Source organism: Sander lucioperca, chromosome 22 (assembly GCF_008315115.2).
Source record: "Sander lucioperca isolate FBNREF2018 chromosome 22, SLUC_FBN_1.2, whole genome shotgun sequence".
NCBI lineage: Eukaryota > Metazoa > Chordata > Actinopteri > Perciformes > Percidae > Sander > Sander lucioperca.
The window spans coordinates 921296-948062 of record NC_050194.1 but is presented as its reverse complement, the minus strand read 5'-3'; the positions used below and the strand labels follow the sequence as shown (position 1 = coordinate 948062).

The following is a 26767-nucleotide window of genomic DNA, read 5'->3' as shown; positions in this document are numbered from 1 at the left end:
ATTATTCCTGCAGTTGCTTGTTTGTCTGTATATGAAAGAAAGCTATAGATATTTAGCATAGCATTCTGTTGCCTAGTAAAATATGTAGGCTAATAGGGTTACTACTCTCGTGTTTTTATGGGGACAATTATAAATAGTTGGCATAACATTCTTTTCCCGTTTAAAATACAGGGAACTGTCGTGTTTTCATCGTTATTGTCATATGCGACACTGTCTGAATACTCAAAAAAGGTTTCACTTTTCACCCTGTGTGTCGCAGGTGTCCTCTGTGCTACACTGGCGGATTCATTGGTGGAAAAAAAGGAAACGCCATTAGGCACTGAATGAACTCACTAGTCCAAAAAGTGCAGTTTTTGTCATGTAAATTAGCGAGGAGTTGGGCACAGACTGGACTTCGTTTAATGTGAGCAAAGAGGAGCTGAAAGTGAAGGCATTCTTGTCGGCCTTTCCCTCTGTATCCAAATACACTTTTTTTTGTTTTGGTTTCCCAACAGCCTGCGTGTCGACCGTCTTTCCCGCTAATGAGTCCAGTTCACCGCAACAGCCTCTTGTTTACAGTAAGTGACGTCTTACGTTATAATTAGCATCAGGCTTCCTAATTAGCACCATTCACTAGCCAAATGCTGGTAAAATACGCAAGTGGCTGGTAGATTTGCTTCACTCACCAGCCAAAAAAACAACGGTTAATCTATTGAGTGCCTGGTAAAAATGTAAGCATTCTCTAGCGTTTGGCTGGTGGACGAAAAAGTTGATTTTGAACCCTTATTAGCATGTATGCAAAGGACAGACAGTTAATGAGATAAATGCAAAATATGCGACAGCCGTGATAACTGGTGGCTTTACTGTAGGCTATGTAGTCTGTGTTTTGGTGGTCAATGAACGATATAATTTCACTTTCTACATTCAATAAAGTTTATCCTGAGTTTAGGAGAGAGTTAAGAATACCATAATTGGGTTATTTGGTAGCCTACAGCAATAAGGTAAAAAGAAAGTTGTTAATTCAACATAGAGTTCAGAAAAGTTGCGGTTGGAAATAAAACTTTCAATAAACATTTTTACAGCAGTCACAGAGTTTATATGTTGAAAACAATGCCATTGAATTCACAATGTATAAGGGTCATGCTTTCAACACTGAAATACTAACATTTAATCAGTAGTGTCTCAATGTGCCTACTGCCAACTTCCCCTACAAATTTTTAAGTCAGGTCAAGTCAGGATTAAAATTAAACGTTTATTCAACATTAAACATAATGAGCGCTTTCACTTTGATTTCAACGTCAGGCATATTTCTGCCTGGCAGTAATTTACTGTTGATTCAATCATATTTTGCTATCTGGGGTAGGAACCACTTTCTGCAGAGCTTTCAGAGCGATGTAGACTGTTGTCCAATAAGACAATACTTTTTTGTATTACAAGTTTTCATAAATATGTTTAAATATGCAAATGAGGCACTATTGTTAAATGTGTGCTAATTTGCATAAATGTCCAGAAAAGAAATGTGAACATTGGATAAAGCCAGGTTGAAAATTGTTTCATTTTGTTGACATGTTAGTCAAACGTTTTTACAGAGGGAATTTAGGATATCTTTTCATTACTCAAGAAATCAGTATAAACTGTTATTGCCACAAAAAAAAAATCAATCATGTTTTTAGGTATACAATGTTGTATAATGTGTGAACAAAGCCCTGTAAAAAGCTTTAGAATATAGAGAGGAATGAAAGTGGTAAGTGCTGATGAAGTGAAGATTTCTGGCTCAGTCTGAGAAACTCATTTTGAGAACACAGCCTTTAAAGATGTGTATTTTAAAATGCATGAAACTTCCCCAGTTGATTACTTACATAAATAATTATTTTTTTTGCACTGAAAGTTTTCTGATACTTGTTTAAATATACAAGTTATGCTAACTTGAACAGTGAACCGTGATGGTAAGTAAATTATATATGGTCATCAGGATATGCATGTTTCACACCATTTGCAATCTACTTTCCATTCTGGGGAAATTATTCCAAGTTGCAAGTTTGAAGGACCTCTGTGTGGAGTCTGGTGTTATCACTAAAGGCTTGGTAACTGGTGTGATGAATCACAGAAAATACAGAGCTTCTCAGGCTGGACAAGCATGTCTATGCAGCATTCATGAGGCTTGCCTGAAAAGGCTCCCTTCTGTGGCTAAAGGACAAACATCCAGAGTTTTTCCACCTAGAAGAAGCCCTGAGGAGCACTGCCAGCTTCCATGATGATGTTATATTCACATTGATTGTAATTTATCAGAAATAAGGAAACATAAAATCAGTTGGTTTTATTTGAATAAGCAATTACAACCAGAAACAAATGTCAATTTGGTTGCATGGTTCCTCACACCCATTTCTTGGCGGACGTCAGGTTGGCGGCCAGATTGTTGCTGGACGTCGCGTTGTCGCTGGACGTCGGTTGGCAGCCAGGTTGGTGCTGGATGTCAGGTTGGCAGCCAGGTTGGCGCTGGACGTCAGATTGGCAGCCAGGTTGGCGGCCAGATTGTTGCTGGACATCACGTTGTTGCTGGACGTCAGGTTGGCTGCCCCGCTGCTGGGTTGATAGAGGTTTCTCTTTTGAGCTTTTTAGGTTCGTTCAGGTGGCATAATGATGCCTCAGATTCCACTTGATTGGTTTCCAGTTGTACTGAAAGAAAAAAAATGCTGTTAACATTTAAAAAAATTTAATTATGCAGTTTTCCGTTCTATTACGATAACATTACCTAGCTTGTAGTTAATCAATATGCTAATTACACTGGTTACTGAAATTGAGCCGAAGTAAAGTTGTCACTGTGCAAGAGTGTGTGAATAAAACATCAGGTTGTTACATATTACCAATTTAGTGGCCAGCCAGCTAGTTAGCTAGATTGCCAGCTATGGGGTTTTTTCAGGGTTTTCAGTTTAGCATATATTGGAGAAAAGAATCACTTCATCGTTTTAAAGTGCTAAAATAGCCTTGCCAGCCTACTTATTAAAGTTTTAAAACCACATAAATCCTATACAAGTACAATTTGGGCTGTATTATTGTCCCCCTCAAAAATTGCTCTTAAGAAATGTTATGTTCGGCCCCCCAAATGTAGCTTTAATATATAAGTCTGTTGGAATTCCATCTCAAGAGCGTAAAACTTAATTAACTACATTGTGCCAAAAGAACTTCAGCTCTACACAAACTTCTATACCCCACATTGTATGGTCAATGTAGCATTAATTAAACACACGTTGGAATCCGCATCCCAAAAGCAAGACGCACACACACACACACACACACACACACACACACACACACACACACACACACACACACACACACACACACACACACACACACACACACACACACACAGGCTTTGCAGGCTGTTTACTCTGCAGAGTCTACATACATCTTGACATCCCTGGGGCTGCGAAGTAAAAGCACTAAAATCCACCATAGAGGCTGCTGAAAGGGCCTTGAGATGGCTACAGATCAGGAGGCCATGGGCAGTGCTGCTGGAACACAAATCAGGGTCAGATCAACCCTGGCTGGGTTGCCCAAGGGTGTTTAATAATAACTTTTATGTATAGCACTTTTCAAAACCAAGTTACAAAGTATTCCTGGGCTGACACTCCTGCACCTATTAGATGAACAACTTATGATTCACCTTCACCAGAACAGCTTGGATATCCCTGCCCTAAGGTCATGGATGAACAGAGACACATGTATGCTTAGAATATGTTTGTTACAGGCAATTTTCTGGAACATATCCCCTTTATGAACAGTTTCGAAAATGCATTTTGCGAGGCCCAAACTTGAGGTCAACATCCCATTGACAGCCAGAACCTGTGAGCTCAGGCCTTCAGTGAGCCTTCAGTGAGCCTTAACTTTGCCCGGCGCAAAACGACAGCATTGGCCGTTTGTTCAAATGCCTAAAACGGCCTTTACGTTTACCTGACACAGACCTTAAGTTACCGTGTGTTTTATGACTCTTGTCTGTCAGAAGCAAATGGATAAGTAACGTGCCATCGTAACAGCACAGAAAAACCTCATAGGAAGGAGGTACAGGGGTTACCTCTGTTCACTTTCCTTTTCCTACTAACAGTCAACATTGGTTTTAGAGATGAAATAATTAGTCGGTTATATGGGCACTCCTATAATGGTGGCGGCAAAGAAGCAGGCAATGAAGAAGAAGACTGCTAGCAACCAAATGAAGATGAAAACAAACTATTGAAAAAACAAATTGGCTTTGCAAATGCTTTAATAGGAAGGACATGCAAGTTTGTTAGACTGGATGTACACAATGCATTTTGATAAGAAACACTTAATGTAAATGTTTGTTTTTAATAATTCCACAGGGTGTTTTTAACAAGTAGTTTTTGTGCCTACACCTAACCAAATCTCAGTTATATACATACTTTTTTAACAATCATTTGTAAGGGTTTACAATGTCAATTGTCATCGAGCCGATAGGGGTGTCTGATCACTCGTGTTGGGTCGTTATGGAAGACAATGGCAAAAGAGTAATATTTTCTCCAATGGAACAACTCTTTGTAGCTACTGCCATTCTATCTCCAGACTTCCAGGCTTTTTGTAGCTGGATAAATCATTTGTTGCGTCTAAATATGAATGTGGATAACGTTAGTGATAGTGAGATGCGTGCTACAGTTACATTTCTAGTGATGAATCAGCGGAAACACGTTTTATTTCTCTGATTCACAGCTTTGTTCTAACGCTGCTCGCTCTCTTCAGTCACTGTCTAGCTCGCTCGACTGTAGTGCTTTCGGGCGCACGTAGAGCTTCCGTCTATCTGCCATTTCGACCAGTTAACAGTAACAGAAATAAAATGGATTATGGATAGTTTTATTTCTATAGTTTGTAGCCGACTTTACACGATGATGTCCCTTACGTTCTAAAACCAGCCTATGCGACTTGAACAGCTGAGTCACAGCCACACCATCAGCTGGTTTGAGTCGAGCTGAGCGAATCTTTGGTCTAAGGGACTGTTCGTTATTTATTTTAGGGGCCACCAGAGGAGTTTTGGGATCTTTAACCAAAATAGACCTGACCCTCCCTTCACCAGCAATACATTTTGGATGACCCTCCAAAATGATATGGAAAAAAGGGATGACCCTCCCCAACAATTTATTGATACCTTCTGTACTGGTTTGCGCTTAGCAAAGATGTATAGATACCCATTGTTTCTTTACAGCCATGTCATACGTGACTAAACCTCTGCATTCTCATCTTACGCATCACACTCCTCTGTTATGGTATGGTGGCCATTTCAGTAGATTTACTCACTAACATTAAACATTAAAACCCCATAAGGTGTGATAAAGAGTGTAAACTCAGTGCTGTACAACGGACACATCGAATGGAATCTTATCGGGATGATTCACAGTTATGAGATCCGCAGAGTGAGTGCGCACACACTTTGGGTGTGTCTCGTGGGCTTACCTGCAAAGTACAACTTGTACTGAGCAGGTCACAACTTTCACCTCAACAACTCTCTATCACTCAGCTGTCGTCACGCAGATTTGACTCAGTAGGTGTTTACGCAAGACTTATGAAATATGAACAAAATATGAACATATTCTTAATTATTCCTGCAGTTGTTTGTCTGTATATGAAAGAAAGCTATATATATTTAGCATAGCATTCTGTTGCCTAGTAAAATATGTAATAGGGTTACTCTCGTGTTTTTATGGGGACAATTATAAATAGTTGGCATAACATTCTTTTCCCGTTTAAAATACAGGGAACTGTTGTGTTTTCATCGTTATTGTCATATGCAACACTGTCTGAATACTCAAAAAAGGTTTCACTTTTCACCCTGTGTGTCGCCGGTGTCCTCTGTGCTACACTGGCGGATTCATTGAAAAAAAAAAGGAGGCGCCATTAGGCACTGAATGAACTCAATGGTCCAAAAAGTGCAGTTTTTGTCATGTAAATTGGCGAGGAGTTGGGCACAGACTGGACTTCATTTAATGTAAGCAAAGAGGAGCTGAAAGTGAAGGCATTCTTGTCGGCCTTTCCCTCTGTATCCAAAAACAGAGATGGCAAAAGTACTCACTTCCCGTACTCAAGTAGAAGTACAGATACTTGTGTTAAAAATACTCTGGTAAAAGTATTTAACTTCTTTAATCAAGTAAAAGTAACAAAGTAGGCTACAGGCTTGGAAATTTACTTACTAAGTATAAAAGTAAAAGTAGCCTTGCGAATGACAACCATTTTTTTATGCAAAGCTACCTGGACCACACAAATGTTACTAGAGTGCAAGCTGAGAGGACATGGAAAAAAGGCTCTTTATATGCCATTGCCTACATTTTAAATGGATGTCTGCCAATATGCCTAAAACATCACATAAATGATTATTGTGACAGAGACTGGGACTCCAGGTTAGTAAGATTCTGACTGAGTAGCAAGATATGAATTCAATTGTGATTCTGTGAGAATTCACAGATCCAGTTTCTCTTTTTTTTTCTCTGGGATCTCTGTTTTCTTCATTTTCAATCATGTCGCCATCCATACTACTATGTGCTAACGTTACCGCCATCAAGCCGCAATGATTTGCCGCGAATGAATGCTGCCAAATCTGTCGAATCGTCTTGTAGTGGTGCGTCAAGTGCAACCTATATTCCCATCCAAAATAATAACGGTAACAACATTGAAATTATTTGAAACTAAAGTAACGAGCCAATTTTGTAAAATGTAAGGAGTAGAAAGTACTGATATTCGTGTTAAAATGTAAGGAGTAAAAGTAAAAAGTAAAAATAAATAGTAAAGTAAAAATATCTGAAAAATCTACTTGAGTACAGTAACAAAGTATTTGTTGCCAGGTTGGCTGCCAGGTTGTTGCTGGACGTCAGGTTGTCAGTGGATGTCAGGTTGGCGGCCAGGTTGTCGCTGGACGTCAGGTTGGTTGTCAGGTTGTCGCTGGACGTCAGGTTGTCACTGGACGTCAGGTTGGCTGCCAGGTTGTCGCTGGCTGTCAGGTTGGCTGCCAGGTTGTCGCTGGATGTCGCGTTGTCGCTGGACATCAGGTTGGCGCTGGACGTCAGGTTGGCGCTGGATGTCAGGTTGGCGGGCCCGTTGCTGGACGTCAGGTTGTCAATGGACGTCAGGTTGTCGCTGGACGTCAGGTTGGCGGCCCCGTCGCTGGATATCAGGTTGGCGGCTCCGTTGCTGGATGTCAAGTTGGATGCCCCGTCGTTGGACGTAGGGTTGTCGCTGGACGTCAGGTTGGATGCAATTTATAGAAGTATAAAGTACAGGAGATTTTATTATCTTATTCACATTTACAATAGGCATAACATATATGTGCCTCTTTCCATACTCCAGTAACTGCTGGGAGTCATTACCTGTGTTTAGCCTGAAAAGTTTAAAGCTTTATTTCTCGAACTCAGGGAACCCTTGCACAAATTACAAAAATGATACAGTAGGTGGGCCACTCCCTCTCAGCTCCTCCTCTGACATGTGAAAGGGCTGTTTAGACTGGCATCACTGCAAAAAGCGTCAGCCAAGAAAGCCAGAAAGAGGGGAAGAGTTGTTTCTGCAGAGGTTTTGTTTTCCTTGAGAGAAGTTAGCCATTGTATCAAATCAGATCTGGTTGCTAGGAGCATGACTGTGTATGTCAGCGTTCAGAATGACCAGTGTGGTATGTATATAGGAAAAGGCTGTTTTCTCCTCTGATTCATGTCTTAAATCCCAGATCTGTGTCACAGGTTCACCATGGATACTGACCTGAGTCTTTGTGAGTCTAGTTATGAGGGTGTAGTGCAGCGACAGGGATTGAGAATAACCTTTAACATCTGATGTGTGGTCTGCTGGAGACAAGAGGAAAGGCCTTTCCAGAGAAATAAACAATACCGCTTACACTGACACTGGCCCTATCTGGAACTCCTACTACTTCCTTCAAGAATGCAACACAAAGAAGTCGATCACACAATAAAAAAGTTACAGGAAAAGGCTAGATTCGAAAAGATGATTAACTAGTAGGAAACAATGTGAAACAAATTAAAATCAGTGTGATAATTTATGTGAACCCTGACATGTCTAGAGATCCCTGGTCCAAAATTAAAAAGGTGAGTTTTGAAGGAATGTAGAGATGTAAAAGGCAATAGTTTGTTAAGTGATTAAAAGACCAATCAACACAACATCTTGCCCTGTGGTGTTGTAAGGTGTGTAAATGAGTTTCTGCTAATTTCATTAAATGCAACTTTATTAAGGAATATGTACCAAGTGAGCACAGTATAAACTAAGAAGAAGTAATAAGATGAAGTAATTATAAGGAGTTAAAACTTGATTTGGTATAGTAATTATAACCTGTGTTTTGTGAATTCTTTAGAACATTTGGTATCATCCACAGGTTTATACTGTATAAGCAATGCACTGAATTAATTTATTAACAGGTCTGATACCACTGGTGAGTGATGAAGATCTGTGTATTATCTGCATAACTATGAGTATCGGCTCTAAGAAGCCAAAATATGACAAAACTGTCTCTGTCAGGAAGGCCATATGTTTGTAGTATACTCATTCTGTGGATAAATGAATACGTTTCACAATAGCAGTTATCAATGCCAGAGGGAAACTGCAAATGATTCACCAACTCAACTGTTGAGACAAATGGGAATAAGAAGAAATAATGCTGGTTTTGGGCTTATTTGTGTAATTCCTTATGCTATACTGTATTAAAATACATATCACACCAACTGAATGTTTACAGTTTGGGAATTACTTTAGGGGTTCAGTATCTTTCTCAGGGCCACGTTGACAGGACTCATGGTGGCTGGTCTCCACAATTTAGTCCACTGTAGCTGTGAAGGCTCCTTTGTAAAAGGCTGTAGAAACCCAATTAAAACTGGGGCTGCATATGTAGAAATATGCGATATGCAATAATGTTGAATATCGCGATAACGATATTACTTGCGATAAATAAACAAATATTAAAGTGTACTCAGGTCTGCATTTCTGCTGCTTTCATTATTTTGCTAAAATACAACAAATTGCTTGTTGAATTTAAAACAAACGAAAGGAAATAATTTCCAACATTCTTTTATTGAACAAATTGAACATTGAATTGAATATAAAATGCACCACTAAAAAAAGAACGAAAGAATCATAAAGTGCAGTTTTCTACTGATGTTTTCTTTTAACTAACACAAAAAAATCTCTGACTATCACGATATGTCGCAGCCTTTCGCAATATGTATATTAATAATAATAATAATAATACATTTTATTTGTATTGCACTTTACATTTCAGCAATCTCAAAGTGCTACAGAGCATAAATAATGCAATTTAATAAAAAATATAAATATCAAGGTTATTAAAAATAGTTAAGAGGAAAACCTATAAAATCCATTTAGTAAAAAGCTTTCTTGAAAAGATATGTTTTGAGGTTTCGTTTAAAAACATCCGTAGATTGTGGGGCCCTTAGGTTTTCACGGAGGGTGTTCCACAGCCTCGGAGCAGCAGATGAAAAGGCCCTATCACCCATGCTGCAGAGCTTGGTTCTGGGGATTGGAGGGTGTTTGTGGATGCAGACCGGAGGGTGCGTGAGGAGGTCTGGCGGGTGAGGAGTTCCTGTAGGTAAAGGGGGGCATGTCCATGAAGGCACTGGTGGGTGAGGAGGGAGACCTTATATTCTATTCTGAGTGGGATAGGGAGCCAGTGAAGAGATTTCAGGATGGGGGTGATGTGATCGTGCTTGCGCACCCTCATCAGGATCCTGGCAGCACTGTTCTGGATGTATTGTAACCTCTAGATGCTTTTGCCAGAGATCCCAATGAGGAGTGCATTACAGTAGTCCAGCCTGGAGGAGACAAAGGCATGGACAAGCTTCTCTGCATCTGCCAGGGTGAGTGTTGGACCAATATTACCCCCTTTGATATTACGATGGCAATAAAAAAAAAACGATATATTGTGCAGCGCTATTAAAAACAGTAAGCACTAGGACTGAGTGTCAGGGTCAGTGTGCCATGCTGGTCCCTTTGCTCAGGAATGCAAAATCTCAAACTGGAACCTCACATCTTCTACTTAGGTGGTAGAGCGGGCGTCTACCAATCGCAAGGTCGGTGATTCAATCCCTGGCCTCTGCAGTCTACATGTTGAAATGTGTCTTTGTGGCAAGACACTGAACCATGAGTTGCTGCACTATCGTTCTGTGAATGTGCATGAATGTTTATCTGATTAGCACCTTGTATGGCAGCCTCGGCCACCAGTGTATGAATGTGTGTGTGAATGGTGAATGGTGCCTGTAGTGTTTTAAGTACTCGTTAAGACTAAAAAACGCTATATACGGTAATAGCAGTCTATTTACAGAGCAAAGAAAGTGGCTTTACCTTCAGAACAGGGAGACAAGATATGTGGCAATCATAATGTTCATATCAAATAGCTGACAAATAGAAAATGTTCCCGGTAGTATGAGCACTCAATTGTGTAAACACAAGAGTCCCAAAGCCGTTTCCCATAGCCTGCAGGCAGTGTTCTGCTCTGTGTGCCACTCCCAAGAGCTGGGAGGAGGCCATGGAAGGCGGGGCCTGCTTTCCCAGTCTCAAGCCCACACAGGTGAACTCCTGTTGGGGAGGAATGCAGCAGGGAGGGGGCCTTGACACACAGAGGTGTGGAGCTTTTAACTTCTAAAAGGGGGGGGAAGAGATAGAGGTACAGGAAGGGAGTTAACCCTCTCCGTCACAGCCACTCACCTGGATAGGGATTGGAGAGAGAGTGTGTGTGTGTGTGTGTGTGTGTGTGTGTGTGTGTGTGTGTGTGTGAGAGAGAGAGAGAGTGTGTGTGGGTGTGTTTGTGTGTGTGTGTGTGTGTGTGTGTGTGTGCGCAGAAGCTAGTAAAGGAGGGATCAAGTCACAGCACACAGTCATAGTCACTCGGTTGCTGTGAGTCTCACTGTCTCTCATATCTCTCCCGTACACACTTAAAAAATCCTGCACACACACAGAGACACACACACACACACACACACAAGTCAGCTGAGTTTAAGGACAAATAAGTCAATATTTGACCAAATCGGACTGTACAGGAGGGAAGAAACAAAAGACTGGAAATCTGTCCTTCTCTTTTTGGAACTTTGAACTTGGACACAAGGATTCAGAGAAGACGTTTTTCTGTTCGTTTTATAGGTGGATACAAACTTTTCCCAAACTCTTGGGTCAAACAAAGCAAAAAGGAATTAGTTTTTTTCTTATTTATTGTTGGACTTTTGGACTTGGACTGGGCGAGAGCGCAATAAGAGGTTTGTTGATCAGTAATCTCTTTGTATCCAGTCATCCCTTTCCTAATCCATTATTTCCAATGCCCTTCACCTTAAATATCTTCTTCTCAGCCTTGCAAAACTGACTGATTATTCTGCTGGTTCACATTTTGAGCAAGGTGAATGGCGTATATGTAATGTAAAGTGTGCGTTATGTAACTTTATATCTCACCATGTGGTTTTAGAATTGCATTAACTAAAGACTAAGCTCTGGACAGATTTTGATTTAGGTCAGTGCTTACTTTTTCTTGAATCTTTTTTTTTTTAATTCTGCATGGTTGCCAACATCATAGCACCGATTACAATGCAACACAGGTGAAAGAAAGTGGACCAGAACAAACAGTAGAGAAATGGTGTTTATGTAATCAAATATGCAGGTGTCTACTTATTTAGACATAATATTATTAAGCCCTGCTGTATTACCGGTAGTTTGCTTTGTGTTATTTGTGTTTTTTAGGTGGAATGTAGTGATAGCTTCAAAGGCTGGGTTTTTCAAGGTGTGTGTAGTTGTGATTTAGCTTACTGTCAAAGGAAGGTCCCCGAGCATGACCCCTAAACCTGTCCACCCCTTATGGATGATATCATGGCGGGAGTCAGCCCCACACCCAGTGGTGGTATGTTCGCCTGGCAGGCATGTTGGTGTCTGTATGACAACAACTACAGCTTTGAATTCAGGAAAAATGTCCCCTCTTTTTGTGCCACGGAGTCATTCAGACCAAAGAAAAAGCAGCATGAATGACTCACTTCTATTTTCTGTCTCTTGGAAACTGTAATTTGGGTCTCCCAGTTCATTGTGAGTGTCATAAACGCCTGCGTGCCTATGATCTTGTAAAAAAAAGAGGTAAAAAAATACAAAGTACTTTTCTCTACTCAGCTCATATTCTGTGACTGATGGTCAAGTTTGTAAGACAGCAGCCGGTCTGTTCTGTTTTTGTTTTTTACCTGACCCATCTCGGTCAGTGATTTATGTGACACCGCATTCCATGAACTCACACACGCATGCACACAACACCTGTAGTCAGCTCCAGTTCACAGCGAGGTGCTAAGGTGCCTTTCCCATGTGTTTTCAGACTGTTTTTTAACTTGGACTGGCCTTTCTCTCGCCTCAAGGAGAAATTCCTCCTTGGAGTTGTAAATCTTCAGAACACAAATCATCATTTTCTTGTGCACTGGGGTGGCACATATTCAGTTATCTACCCACTGAGACAATTACTGAGACATTTCATGCGACATAGTGCCCTTTGTTCACTCTCCACCGCCTGTCTTTAGTGAAGATCATTTCTGCAGCTTCCTGTCTATCAGATTGTTCTCTATCTGAGATTCCAGTATAAAATTATGATGTGTTTTTTTTTTGTTGAGAGTCTACACAGCATGCTGCCCGGAATATTTCCAGGTCCCACCCTGTATTGGTCCCTTCCTGTCGTCATTTTTCACATTTTATCATGCCTCAACAGGCACTTTATGGTTAGTCTATGAAATTAGCTATATGCCAATAGCAGATGGTACACCAATTTAAAACTGTATGAAAGGAATTACTTAGCCGTCTTTTTTATTCCAGATTTTAAGATATCTGTCTTTGAGACTTCTGCTTTCACCCCAATATAATAAAGGTGATTGGATTTTCGTGTGTCGTGCTTTCCACAATCAGAGACCCCATTACTGCATAATCAACGGACCTTAATGTCAACTGTTTTCAAAGTGACTATTTTCTCTGTTGAAAGTAGTTTCAAAGAAATCTGTCGACAGCGTTTTCAGCGGACAACTACGTTTCCATTTACCTGAACTGTATTGGGGTGTAGGCTAAAATCTCAGAGATAAATATCTCAAAACTGTAAGCACCAAAACTATCCACATGGCTAGATTTGGCTAGAGGTGAGCGAGAATTACATAATTATGTTATGTGTAATTTGGGTGAACAGGCCCTTTAAAATTGTATGTAGGTCACTATATATGCCTATATTCAGGTATAAAAAGAATGTTTATATCATTTTTAGAATAGGATTCAATTATTGAAGAGGAAAAATGTTTAAAAAGGCTGCTTGTAAGGTTATTTTCTGAAAGTACAACGTCTTTCTGTTCTTCAGCTCTTTTCACAAACTGAGGTGAAGCTAAGGGGAGTGGTCCTGTTCACTTTCTCCAGGGCTTGACTGAGGGAAAGTACAGGTGGTTCAAGTTACACATTAGTCTACAGAGATATCACTGGGGGAGAAAAGTCTTTCTCTCTGCCTTTTTGCTCCCTCTCTGCAACAGTGAATTATAGTCGTACTGTACATGTGCATGAATGTATTTGTTTGTTTGCAGGAAGGAAATGGGGAGATGGACGTTACATCTCTCAGTGGGGCTTGGGCTTCTAGCCGTCCTGTTAACCTGCTGTTATGCTGAAGGTGAGGAAGCCCAGGCTCATATCTCATAATTTTATTTCACTACAAGTTACTTATTGACATGCTATTTTGTATGCAAGTAGTAGCCTCAATAGGATAGTTGGCCATGAATCACAACATGTTTTTAGTTTTATAGACTTCCCATCAATGTCAGGAGGGTAGTTTACAGTAATGAATCAACTATTATTTGTCTAAGTCATTTATCAGGGAAATTTCCTGACAGTCTCTGTTTCAAGCCTCTGTTTTGATAGTTTTCCTGATTTAATATTTTGGGGGTTTTAAAGCTATAGTGCGTAGTTTCTGTCTCCCCCATGAGGAATTCTAAGTAATGACAACAAAGTTGCCATTACTGCCAAGACGCCACAATCTTCTGAACATAGTCATACTGCAAAATACAGAGAGAGTTGTGTGGAGCTGATAGTCTTGATTAGCTTTGAAGCAACTCATTTGGCAACGGCTTGAATGTAACGGACGTTCATTAATATCCAAAAGTTACGCACTAAAGCTTTAACTGTGGATCGGATAAAATCGAGCTACTGTATTTGAAAACTTCCCCTTGGCCCTGGGGAGATTGTTAATCAATTTTCTCATTAATGTCTGTCATTATATAGAATAAATATTAATTCATGAATCAGAAATATAATATAATATGATATAATATAATACATAATCATTAAAGATTATAGTAATATTTAGATGCAGTCCTAAACTTAGTAAAGTTAACTCACTTTTTTAGACTGATGTGTGTACGGCATACTGTATAATATATACTACTGATGGCTACAGTATGTACAGTATATGATATTTTTTGTATTTGTAAAGATTTATCCTACGAAGATCAGTGCCTTTTTATTAATTTTTTTATTTTATCTACCTTTTTGTTTACTACTGTGTCACTGTTAGGAAGCTGTTGCTTTCAGCATTGGTTTCTTTTGGAACACAGGAGAAAATAAGATGCTGTGCCAAAGTCTGTTTAGTGTTACCACAGGTATTCTAGCTATGCTTCATGGGTTTGATTCTCACTTTGTTGCCTCTCTGGACTCTGAAACCCCCCCCTACAGAGAACTACTGCTTCGCTTCCAGGGCCAAGACCTGTTCAGAATGCCTGCAGTCGGGGAAAGGCTGTGCATACTGCCCTGATGAGGTGAGAGCACAAAACAGCAGGAGTATAAAAGAACTGGATTCAAATCAGTCAATCCTGAGATAAATCATTAGGGCTGTGGCATTCCTCAGGGAGAAATGCTGTCTTTTTTTAGCATACCACAGGGCTGTAGTAGGCCTACTCGAGTCCGGTCCTTGCGCTTCACAGCTATTGAGAACAAGTCCAAGTTGTTCCTGGCTGCTGATTCGGGATCAGTTGTACTGAACATTGCCTGATTCTACCAACATGATACGTTAAAAAAAATCCTTCCGCCTCTTCCTCTTTGCCATTGCGGCAATTTTCCTGTAGACACTGAGCTCCTTCACAAACTAATGGCGCTTTTCCATTACATGGTACCTGCTCGACTCGCCTCGACTCTACTCGCCTTTTTTGGTTTTCCATTACGAAAAAAAGTACCTGGTACCTGCTAACATGTACTTTTTAAAAAAAAAACCTTTCTAACCCTTCTGCGGAGGCTCCAGTCCAGGCAGAGCTTTCGCCGTATCCTACGTACACACACATGCTGGCTCGAAGCACACACCAGCTGACAAATGTATACATCAGGCCACATATTACATAGGCTACGGCGAAAGCTCTGTGTGGAGCCTCCACAGAACTGTAAAACAAGCTCAAGTGGCCTGATGTTTATACTTGTGCGCTGGTGTGTGCGTTGAGCCGGCAAGACGACCAGCCACGCTGAGGCGGTACTAAAATCTGCAATGGAAAACGGACACACAGTGTGCCGAGTCGAGTCGAGGCGAGTAGAGTCGAGGTGAGTCGAGCAGGTACCATGTAATGGAAAAACGCCAATATACACAAACATACACACGCAGAGCGAAGTTAGCCCAGCAGATCAGTGAGGCTGCGGTGGAGACAACTTATCATTACTGCAAGTAAATGCAATAAAACCTTGGCAAAGCCAATAATTTATCAATACACCTGTATAACAAATATTAACATGTAGAAAGCGATATTTAAATCTGCTCTGTCACAATCTCATTCACTGCCGTTAGGTTTTACACGAGCAAAGCACGCTAGCTCAGCTAATAGCAAAATGTGACAAGCTAAAAGCTCTTACTTTGCCATGTATCTTAACATTTGGCTGAGACTCCCCAGTCTCTCCCCCCTTCCTAAGCGTCAAATTCACATGGCTAATTATAATGAACGCCAATGATGTCATCGGACCTCATCAGAGGGAGGACAGAGGACAGGATGAATGACTGATACTGACTGATGTCTGTGTTCTTCATTCTTTCTAAACTTCACTCAGTATATTGATGTCAGTAGTATTATTTATTTTAATGACATTTTAGATAATTTCCAGGGAGATATTAATGAGTTTATATAGTGACTTTGCTGTTGTAAACATTGGTGAATCAGAATTTAAAGACAACTAGGCTGACATAGGAAATGCATAGCTAATATGCACACTTCAATATTTGTTGATTTATCGCAGGTCATGACATCATCGCAATATTGAACAATGTTATTGCACATCGCAGATTTCCCTCATATAGTGCAGGCCTAGTTTAAACAGTGTTGGGATAATTTAAGTACTTAACTTGACAAAGTATATAACGTAGGTCTAGTCATTTTTAGACATTTTAATGTGGAATAGTTACATATACTGTGCCTTTACGGGATTGCACTTAACGTAGGCCTATCTGTAGAAATCTGTAATGGTCCTCAAACCTAAATTATTTGCATTGATTAGTTTGTTGTTAGAAGATATATCCATCTTGTTTATATATAGATTATTTCTGTTCAGCCTAAGTCCTTAATCACTATATTAGCATTGGAAAGACACTATTGCCTATTATGGTTTTGCAAAGGACTCGATTTACTCTGGACGGTCTTGACTTGGTCACAACTGCCTTTGGACTCGGACTTGACTCAGACTCGATGGACCTGGTCTTGGACTTGACTTGGACTTGATTAAGTTGGTCTTGACTACAGCCCTGGCATACCATGTACTTGATTAGTATTTTGAGTCTTGGATGGTAGTTACGTATCTTGCTCTAGTGCCCATTGTGCCCCATGTGCAGACGTTGTCCGAAAATTCTAAATGATTTGCTTTATAAAATGTTTTAACATCTAAAATGTTCATAAACAATAATTCAATTAGCAAGACCACTGAATTCCAATTTATAATTTGACAATTTAACTCAAGGTCAACATAGTAGCTTCTTTGGGAGCTTTCAGCTACATGTTGTGGTCTTCATCAGTGGGTGGAATTTGCTCACTTGTCATGGAGATGGCTCAGTTTTCATAACATAACCTAGGTATGAAACTAGTTTAACAAAATAAATCAAACTCAAGCTTTCGACCGCATCTCCTGGTCTTTTTGCTAGCATTTCCAAGGTGCACAAGAATTAATCTTCAGGATCAATTCATAATTTGCATAAAACAAAAAATATTGTTATATGAAGACTCAGCAAGTTAATGTTTAGAAAGTAATACTCACCAATCAATTGTCCTGTTTGCCCAGACCTTTAATGGCCCTCGCTGTGACCTATACAAGAATATAATTGACTATGGCTGCAGTGCTGCAGCTGTAATCACAGCTCAAAGCAGTATGATGATAGAAAAGGTAAGTCTTCATCACTCTCATTACTCTTACAATCATTCCACGATTAATTATTATTAAATGTATGTATGTATGTATGTATGTTTGTTTTAGATCAAGTGTGAAGTAATTTTTGTGCTTCCTTTCCATTGCTTCTCTTGCTGCTCAGAAGCAAGCAATCAACATTAGTCTTCAGCAGTCTCAAGTATCTCCACAGCAGGTGAGCATGAGCTTTCTGCCAGGAGAGGAGAAGCTGGTGGATGTGCAAGTGTTTGCTCCAACCAAAGGCCCTCTTGACCTCTATATTCTTATGGACTTCTCCAACTCCATGGCTGACGATTTGGACAACTTGAAGAGCATGGGCAAAGAGCTGGGTGAGCATCTTTGTGTTGGTAACATGTTTTAATGTCGAGTGAGTTGTTGCGATGATACTGATGGTGAATGTATATCCTCTAGCTTCATTGGTTAAGCAGCTGTCAGATGACTACACCATTGGGTTTGGAAAGTTTGTGGACAAAGTGATTGAGCCCCAGACGGACATGAGACCCATCAAGTAAGTGAGAAAATGTGACATGAACATATTGAAGAAAGTTAAGCACATAAATACAGTAGTTTAATGCAAATGCAAATGCAATTTCCGATTTCTCTCTTCTATTTTGTCCATCCTCCTTCCACCTTCTCAGACTTCAGCAGCCATGGCCCAACAGCGACCCTCCGTTCTCTTTCAAAAATGTCATCAAGCTGACCAACGACTTGGATGCCTTCACCAGGGACCTCCAGAAGGAGAGAATATCTGGCAACCTGGATGCTCCTGAAGGAGGTTTTGATGCCATATTGCAGGCTGCAGTTTGTGGGGTTAGTAAGCTCTGCGTACATTTGGGTGGCAAAACTAGACTTGTGACCAGACACTTAACAGTTTAAATCCCAGGCCCAAAAATATCAACCATACCTCTCTTAAAAAACAAAGGTTAAAACTTGCCTTTTAATTCTCTGTTGAGGTCAGACCATGTAACTTTTAAAAGGAAAGATAAACCAATTTTCCTATTATATATGAAATGTTGAATTCGTAATGTTGAATTTGTAAGCAATACAATGCACATTTGCTCAATTCAATACATTCAATTGTTTTGCTGCTACAGCCCTTCTTGTATAAAATACTCAAGCGCTCTGGTGTATAAGATACCAGACCAAGCACTTTTTATTTTATTATATCTCATATGTCTTTACATAAATATTTGTTTCTACTACTATGGGCTAACAGTTAACATAGAAACGATCAGACATACATTTAAATGCCCTCTGTAAATGCTGCCCTAGGGGCAGTTTTTTACAACTTGACCTACTTTCACTTAACTACGGTGCAGTAAAGTCAATCAGATGTCCATGATCTGCGTAACTACAGTACAGTGGGACGTTTGCCTTCAACAGAGCGACAGTAATAACCTAATATACCATCATGACTGAGATTAAACTACATTCTCGGTTATGTTTGCACTGAATAACGCATTCAATAAACAGAAACATAACTCTTGCAGCGCACATGAACAGATGCGCAATATTAGCTCACACATAAAATAGCACCCTCGTGAATTAGCCTACTGTTGCTAACGTACATTCATAAATCCTGCAGGACATCAGACTTACTTATTGATGCACGCACACAGTAGTGTCCACAAACTTGTGAGGGGAGAAAGGAAAGTGTGATAGCGTTCCACGTTAACGCTTTTTTCTCTCTCGCTCGAGACCGCTGTGTCCAACGTTACTAGAAGAGAGCGAGCTACAACTGACAGGGAGAGAGAGAGAGAATGTATCACTACAGCCAATCCAGTCTGCTCAAAGCGATGGTCTTTTTCACAAATAGGTTCCAATTAAGGGGCACTATCTTGCAGAGCGCAAAGCCCGACGCAAGGGTCTTTGCTAGCTGCAAGTGTTCAGCGCCCGCGACTAGGATATTAGTGTGTGTCTGACAGGGTGGGGGGCGTGGCATCACGATGGTGGCTCTCCATCGTGATGTCGGCCAGCCATCACGATGAACGATGATATCGTCCATTGGCACAACCCTATCTTCTTCCTCCCCTGCTGCAGAGTATTCTGATAGAGAAACTGTGTTTAGTTCTGATATTCCCGAACTGGCCTCACATGGTCTGGTTCTCGGACATCCCACAATTGATGACGATTGCATAATCGTAATGTTGGAGGGGTTTAAATTGTGGTGTGGGACAAACCACGCAGACCCACTTACATGTCAGTCCTACAGGATCAATTGGACAGGGGTAAGGCTTTGTCAACCCTTAAAGGTATGGTGGCTGTCATCAAAGCAGCCCGTGTGAGGAAATGCAGTCTTTCATGAGAACTGTAGTCTCCTCATTGCACGATTTCTGAAGGGCGCTCAGAGACTCAGGGCTTCTGTTAGAACTCCTGCGGTTCCGGTAATGAAGGGAAATTCAATATGCCAATAAAAATAATTGTTACTTTTGGCCACAATGGCTTTTGCTCAGCAAAAGTTGCATCTTTTAAATATCTTTTACCTACAGATCCTTATTCTCTACTAACCATTTTATTGGTATTCTTACTCTAGGATAAGATCGGCTGGCGTGCCCACAGCACCCATCTTCTGGTTTTCTCCACCGAGTCAGCCTTCCACTATGAGTCTGATGGTGCTAACGTGCTGTCAGGTATCCTGCAGCGCAACGACGAGCTCTGCCACCTGAACGCAGATGGCAATTACACACACGATATAAACCAGGATTACCCTTCAATACCCACACTGGTTCGTCTGCTGGGCAAACACAATATCATCCCAATCTTTGCTGTCACCGCCCACTCCTACACGTACTATGAGGTTAGTGGGCTTTAATTATTTAGCTTTCTTTGAAGTTAGGTTCCTGAAATGTGGTGTCAAGATTTCGGTCAGAATTTAGGTCATGGATTTATTTTTTGTATTGTGTGCTTCTCTGTGTAGAAACTAAAAGATTACTTCCCCATTGCTGAAGTCGGTCTGCTGCAAGAAGACTCTTCCAATATTCTGCAACTCATGGACGATGCCTTCAAGGTAAAACATCACCTCTTCTAATAATTATCAGCTAGGAGAGTAGTTAGACTATGTAGACAATTGAGTCAAATGGGATGTTCTACTATGTCCTTACAGAATATCCGTTCTAAGATGAGCATCCGTGCAGAGGACAGACCCAAGGCATTCGAGACACAGTTCTTGAGCACCAATGGAAGCGTGGCACAGTTCGGGGCCTTTGATTTCCAACCTGGAGCAATAGTAAGAAGAAAAACAAGATGGAAACAATGGATTTAACATACAAACGCACATGGATTTAGAAGACAGTATTGGGTTTTTGAAACTGATAGTCCTCACTTAGGTTGATTTTTTGTGCTGCCACCCAATTTATTAATTCTTGCCATTTTCTTAAATGTATTTTTCATTGGAAACACTGGGACTTTCAGAATTTGAATTGCAACTCTTGACAATTCACTCTGTGTTTCTGGCCATTATGCATTCAAAAGGGAAAAGGGACGACAATAAATAAATAATTAAGTAAGTTAAAAACATGACCCTTTGCTGCATGTCATTCCCCCTATTTCCCACCTTTTACATCTTCAGCTGTCCTATATAATAAAGGCCTAAAATGCCCCAAAAATGATCTTAAAAAAAAAAATTACTCTGAGTTATTAACCAAAATTAGAGGCTATCTCCCTTAACATGTCAAATGGAAATCTACTAAAAACAAGAAGCAAGTGCCTCAATTACCATTTGGAATAGTAAGCAGATGTGGAATGTGTGTTGGATTTAGAGAAAAGTAGAAATTTGAATTACAAAACTTTAATTCTTGTCTATTCAATACTGCCATTAAATTAATAATTAGTTTCCACAAATTGTTGGCCAATGTAACTAATGATTGACTAAATCATCAAAATTGACTTTTTATGACAGCTTCTACAGGCTCTTTAGTTTTAGTCAAGAAGTTGAATATTGTCCTATCTTGTTGGTTTCCTATTAGTGCTAAGACTCATACAGCTAAATGCTTACTGTCTACACACAAGCTCTGATTTCGTGTGTGTGTGTGTGTGTTTGTGCTTGTGCTTGTGTGTGTTATCCAGGGCAAGTTCCAGATGCTGCTCAAAGCCCAGCGAATGAGCAATGAGCAGCCTGTCTGTCAGATGGATCCAGATGAAAAACAGGGGACAATGAGAGTCAAACCTACAACCTTTAACGCTGCCGTCAATGTTAAGGCCTCGATTTTGTGTCCAACCTGCGACTGTGAAAAGGTAGACAAGCTGATTAAGACTAAAGCACACACAAAATCAAGATAAAGTCACTTACTCACATGTCTTTATGGTAGATTCATCCCAGTGTCTTTTTTACATTTTCTCCAGTCTGTCATCCCTAGAGCAGACAGGTGCTATGGCAACGGAGACCTGGTGTGTGGGAAGTGTCAGTGCTATGGTGGCTGGTGAGACTTTAATATTAATTCTTATAAATATATGAGTTATGGCACCTCTGCCATCTCTAAGGTCTTTGTTTTTCTCTCTGTTATGTCCATGTGTCTCTTTCAGGGTAAGTACATTCTGTAACTGCTCAGTAAGTACTTCAGCTAAGGATACCAGTCAGTGTATACAACCGGGCACGACAGAGCCTTGTTCAGGCCGTGGGGACTGCCTGGAGTGTGGAACCTGTGTGTGCTACAACCCGGAACAGTTTGAAGGACCATACTGTCAGTGGGACAAGACGCAGTGTCAAAGATATGGAGGCTTCCTCTGCAATGGTACGATGGTTTGCGGTTGTTGAATTGGTGATTAAGGGTGTATGTATGTGTATGGTGTTACTATCTATCAAAATGTGAGCACCCTATATACATTCTGTACTTCTGTACATAACTTCAAGGGCATAGAATTGGTTTTAGAACATGGGTGCAGAAAGTAGAGGGGGGCTAAACACACACACTTTACGGCCCTGTCCCACTTTCTTTTTAAAGTGCTCATATTATGCTCATTTTCAGGTTCATAATTGTATTTAGAGGTTATATCAGAATAGGTTTACATGTTTTTTTCAAAAAACACCATATTTTTGCTGTACTACACATTTCTGCAGCTCCTCTTTTCACCCTGTGTGTTGAGCTCTCCGTTTTAGCTACAGAGTGAGGCATCTCACTTCTGTTCCATCTTTGTTGGGAGTCGCACATGCATTAGCTAAATAAGCACTGCTAGCTAGTCAGTTGCAGAGTATGAGGGTGTGCCACGTTAGCAGCCAGGCGAGGATTATAACGTGTGTTACAAAGTGACGTACGTTCGTCACGGAAGTAAAGGCTGGACTACAATAGAGCTGTTTGGAGCAGTTTGTTAGTTAGTGAGTTTTCTGTTGGAGATGGAAAGTCCCTTTGGGGTGGACTTTGGGCTTTTTCACTTTGTAAACCTATTACATGCACAAAAAAAGAAAAAGGAAAAAAGCCAAAAAGCATAATATGAGCACTTTAAGTTGCAAATCCCTGTATACCTGCAACTACCCATTTATTGCAACGTTTATATAAAATGTTTTTTACTTGCACGTCTACAAATACAATCTCTTTTTAATCTGTGCAGCTGTCTGCACGCCTCCACCTCCACCTGAACTGAAGCGTTTATTTATGCTTCAAATCAGTTTTTCCGAAAATAAGCGTATAAATGCAAGGCTGACGGGTTACCCTCGTCAACAAAAAATGTTTTCACATAAAGTTTGAATCATGCTGCATTTGTCTTATTTTTCTTTCTGTATACTATTAGTAATTCATGGTTTGACAACTTGACTACCACCATTTGCACACACACACACACACACACACACACACACACACACATACATACACACACACACACACACACACACACACACACACACACACACACACACACACACACACACACACACACCACTTATGATAAATTTTATTCTTATTATTTCTTTTCTTATCAGACCGTGGCTCTTGCAGTATGGGTCGCTGTGTGTGTAGTGAGGGCTGGCAGGGCAGTGCCTGTGAGTGTTCCAAGAGCAACCAGACCTGTCTGGACAGCAAGGGCGTGAGTAGAGCCACAATTTTAGAGTTATCATGTCACCTTAGATTTCAGTAAGTGCCTGACTGTGTCTTTTTCTGCACCAGGGTGTCTGCAATGGGCAAGGTGAATGTGTATGCGGCCGCTGTAAGTGTAATGACCCTACAAAAATGACTTCAACCTGTGAGCCAAATTTCGAGGTGTGTGGATGTTATTATTATGACTCAATGTATGCCAGTTCCATTGTAATTTCTAGTCAATTTTTTGCTTTTTCAACTACATTTAATGCTTCATATTATACCCGATAATGTTTGTAAATGCTTTTAGCTGTTTTTTAACACATTTTAACACATACAACAAACAACAAGAAAGAGATGCATCCATAAACACACTTATTCAAGCTTGTAGGTAGAAACAATTAAATTAAAGCCACCAAAAAAGAAAAAAGAAAATAAAATAAATAAATTAGAATTATGACATTGCCTTTATCAAACCTATCTGTACTCAGCTGCAATCTTGCTGTGATCTTTTCCATGATATATACATTTCTTACCTTTTCTCTCCACTGAGCTACACTCCGGGGTTCTGGCCTCAGCCAGGAAGCTGTAATTTAATTTTTTGCTATTTACAGCAGAATTGGCTATAAGTAGATGTATTACTATATTGTGTTGTAATAGATGGAGTGTTAAAATACTGCATCTTCACCTTCCAATCAAACTCCCTCCACAGTGGGCTGTTCGTTAGTGTATGCCCTGCTTTAAATGTTTCCTCCCAGTTTTCACCTGAAATTATATTTGTTTGCAATTCCCATTTTTCTTTGACATCCATGTTTTTGTCATTACCTTCACGTTCTAGCACTTTAAACATTTTTGAGATTAGTCCCTTTTTGTCTCCCCCTCAGTAAATGCCATTAACAAATCATCTATTTTGGATGGTGTTCTGCAAATATACAGTTACCTGATGATAGGGCATAGTTAAATACTTTGAATAGTACTGGTGTAATCGCTTCCGCAAAACAAGCCTTCTCTACTGATAATGACGGAAGATGTCTTCTCAGGAATGCCTGTGTTGCATTTCCTATGAATTCAGACTATGAGTCATCATCTAGATTTTGATAATACTCTGCAAAAGCTTCTGCTATCTCTGTTGGCTTTATCATATTTTGTTTAGAGATAGGGTGTATTATATTTTTAATTATCCTATTTGTTTGGGCCTTTCTAAGTTGAAATGCCAATAATAGGCTTGCTCTGTTACCCATCTCATTGTATCTCTGATTTGTAAAACAGTAGATCACCCTCTGCTTTATACGTTAGTAGTTCATCTCATCTATACCTGATTTTCTTCAATTCAAGGAATGTGGAGTTGTCTGATGTTTTCTTATGTTCTGACTCTAGTTCTCGTATTTTAGTCTCTAAAACGTTTTGTTGCTTTAACTGAGCTTTTCTCAACCGAGATGCTATTTCTATCAGTTTTCCTCTAATAACCGCTCTTCCCCCATCCCATATAAGTGATGGCGAAACTTCCCCATTGTCGTTTATTTGAAAGTAATCTTTCAAATGTTGTTTTAACTCCTTTACCACCCTCTCATCTGATAAAAGGGACACATTAAGCCTCCAATATTTAAAGAAAGAACCATTACTCATATCATTTGTAGCGTAACAGGAGCATGGTCACTTATAGTTATTGTGTCTATGCCACATTCTAGAACTTTGTGCATATGTTGTTGTGACACAAGAAAAAATATAATTCTTGAATAACTACCATGTGGATTAGAGTAAAAGGTAAAATCCCTGCCTCTAGAGTTGTTATTTCTCCATGGATCAGTGAGACTTAACTTCTTTATGACATTATGCAATACCCCTGAGTTCTTTGTGCCTGGTCCCTTTTCCGGGGATTTCCTATGTATATATATCCTTTTTAGCCTAAGTAAGTGTTTCTGTACAGTCCTGCCTGAGCTTCTTTTGATGTGTGTGTGTCCTGTCTAGGCCCAGTTGGGTGTGTGTGAGGGTACGAGGAGTTGCGTCCAATGTCAGGCATGGAAGACAGGAGAGAAGAAAGAGAAAGACAAGTGTGACGAGTGCCCCTTTAAAATTACCTTGGTGGATGAACTCAAAGAACGTAAGCACATCTAAGAGGAGCAAAATGACTGTGGTTTGCTTTTTTATTGAATATTTTATTATCCAGATACACTCTGCACATATATCTCTCATCTTCTTTTAGGTTATAATGATGATGATGCCACTTTGGCACTATAGCAGTAATGCCTAAAAACACTTGTGATGAGTCATATGTGCATGTGTTTTCAGGGGAGAAGGTGCTTGATTCGTGCAGTTTCCGTGATGAGGATGACGACTGTACATACTACTACACCGTCGAAAACCCTAAAGATCCCTTAGTTAAGTTCTTGGATGTCCAGGTGCTCGAAAAGAAAGGTGAGCTGCAGGTTGGATATGTATCAAATATGCTTTGTGCTCTCATTTCAGCAACTGATGTATAATTATTAAAACACTTTCCTGTTGTGATTTTGTGCTTTCTGAGGGGATTTCTCTGATTTGAGCTGTAGTGCTCAAAGTTGATAAAATCAGCTTCTTACTGTAAGCGATGGGGGTCTTACATGGATACACAATTTTGGGCCAAAGTTACAACAGTTTTGGTTATTTCACATAAGATATTTCTGTCTGTTTTGTCTGTGCTCTTGTCACTGGTTTGAAGTGGGCAGAGCTCAGTTGGAAAAAGGTGATGTCACGTATTTACACAGCCCTGACGAAACAGAGTAGTAGCAGAGTTTTTGAGCGTTAAACTCTTCATAAATATGTAAAATATGTATAAGGATGTTTTTTTTACTGAATGTTAACTTTGATTGTCGCTCATTTAGGTGTAATATTAAACATGTGATACCTCGTTTTTAGGGGCTTTATGAAATGAAAAAAATGATGTATCTCTGCAGTACAAAGGTGTGAGCACCTTAGACTCCATTCTGTTCACCTCCATTGTTTTGCTGGTGGAGGATAGATATGTTAAACCAGGACAATTAAAACCCAAACTATATGCATGGCTAGACATTACTGGAATTATAGGGTCAGAAACGGCTCGCTGTTTGAAAGACTGAAAGACTGTTTTGACTAGTCTGAAAGCACCAAAATAAAAGCCAGCAAAATGACTCCAGAACAGGAGTCATGTGAGCCAGATAAACCTCTGGCAGCAGCATTCTGACCGTTGAGTTTCTAACTTTATCTACTTTTTGTGACGGACCTTCAGAATGTCCCCCTGCTAGCCTCCTGTGGTTGCTCCCACTCCTCCTGTTCCTCTTGTTACTGCTGGCCCTGCTGCTGCTCTGCTGCTGGAAATACTGCGCCTGCTGCAAATCCCTCTGCCAGGTATAAACACT

At 40.2% G+C, this 26767-nt stretch overlaps 1 protein-coding gene across 5 annotated transcripts in view; it reads left to right on the top strand.

Annotated features, from left to right (window-relative positions):
- The first annotated feature begins 536 nt into the window (after positions 1-536).
- The window catches only part of itgb4 (integrin, beta 4), a 40583-nt gene continuing 14352 nt past the window's right edge, over positions 537-26767 (top strand). For 2 of the 5 annotated variants that reach the window (XM_031291113.2, XM_031291112.2), the window contains exons 1-18: positions 10828-11237; positions 13557-13639; positions 14698-14780; positions 17266-17367; positions 17513-17717; positions 17800-17896; positions 18027-18198; positions 19922-20185; positions 20306-20395; positions 20492-20614; positions 21454-21621; positions 21730-21806; positions 21910-22118; positions 23303-23406; positions 23487-23579; positions 25365-25497; positions 25686-25811; positions 26638-26756. In XM_031291113.2, the coding sequence (XP_031146973.1) occupies positions 13564-13639; positions 14698-14780; positions 17266-17367; positions 17513-17717; positions 17800-17896; positions 18027-18198; positions 19922-20185; positions 20306-20395; positions 20492-20614; positions 21454-21621; positions 21730-21806; positions 21910-22118; positions 23303-23406; positions 23487-23579; positions 25365-25497; positions 25686-25811; positions 26638-26756 (2241 nt within the window). In that variant the 5' untranslated portion in view covers positions 10828-11237; positions 13557-13563. Of the gene's footprint in view, positions 558-10825; positions 11238-13556; positions 13640-14697; positions 14781-17265; positions 17368-17512; positions 17718-17799; positions 17897-18026; positions 18199-19921; positions 20186-20305; positions 20396-20491; positions 20615-21453; positions 21622-21729; positions 21807-21909; positions 22119-23302; positions 23407-23486; positions 23580-25364; positions 25498-25685; positions 25812-26637; positions 26757-26767 lie in introns of those variants that run through there. The other 3 variants (XM_035997457.1, XM_035997456.1, XM_035997458.1) reach the window with 3 other exon arrangements.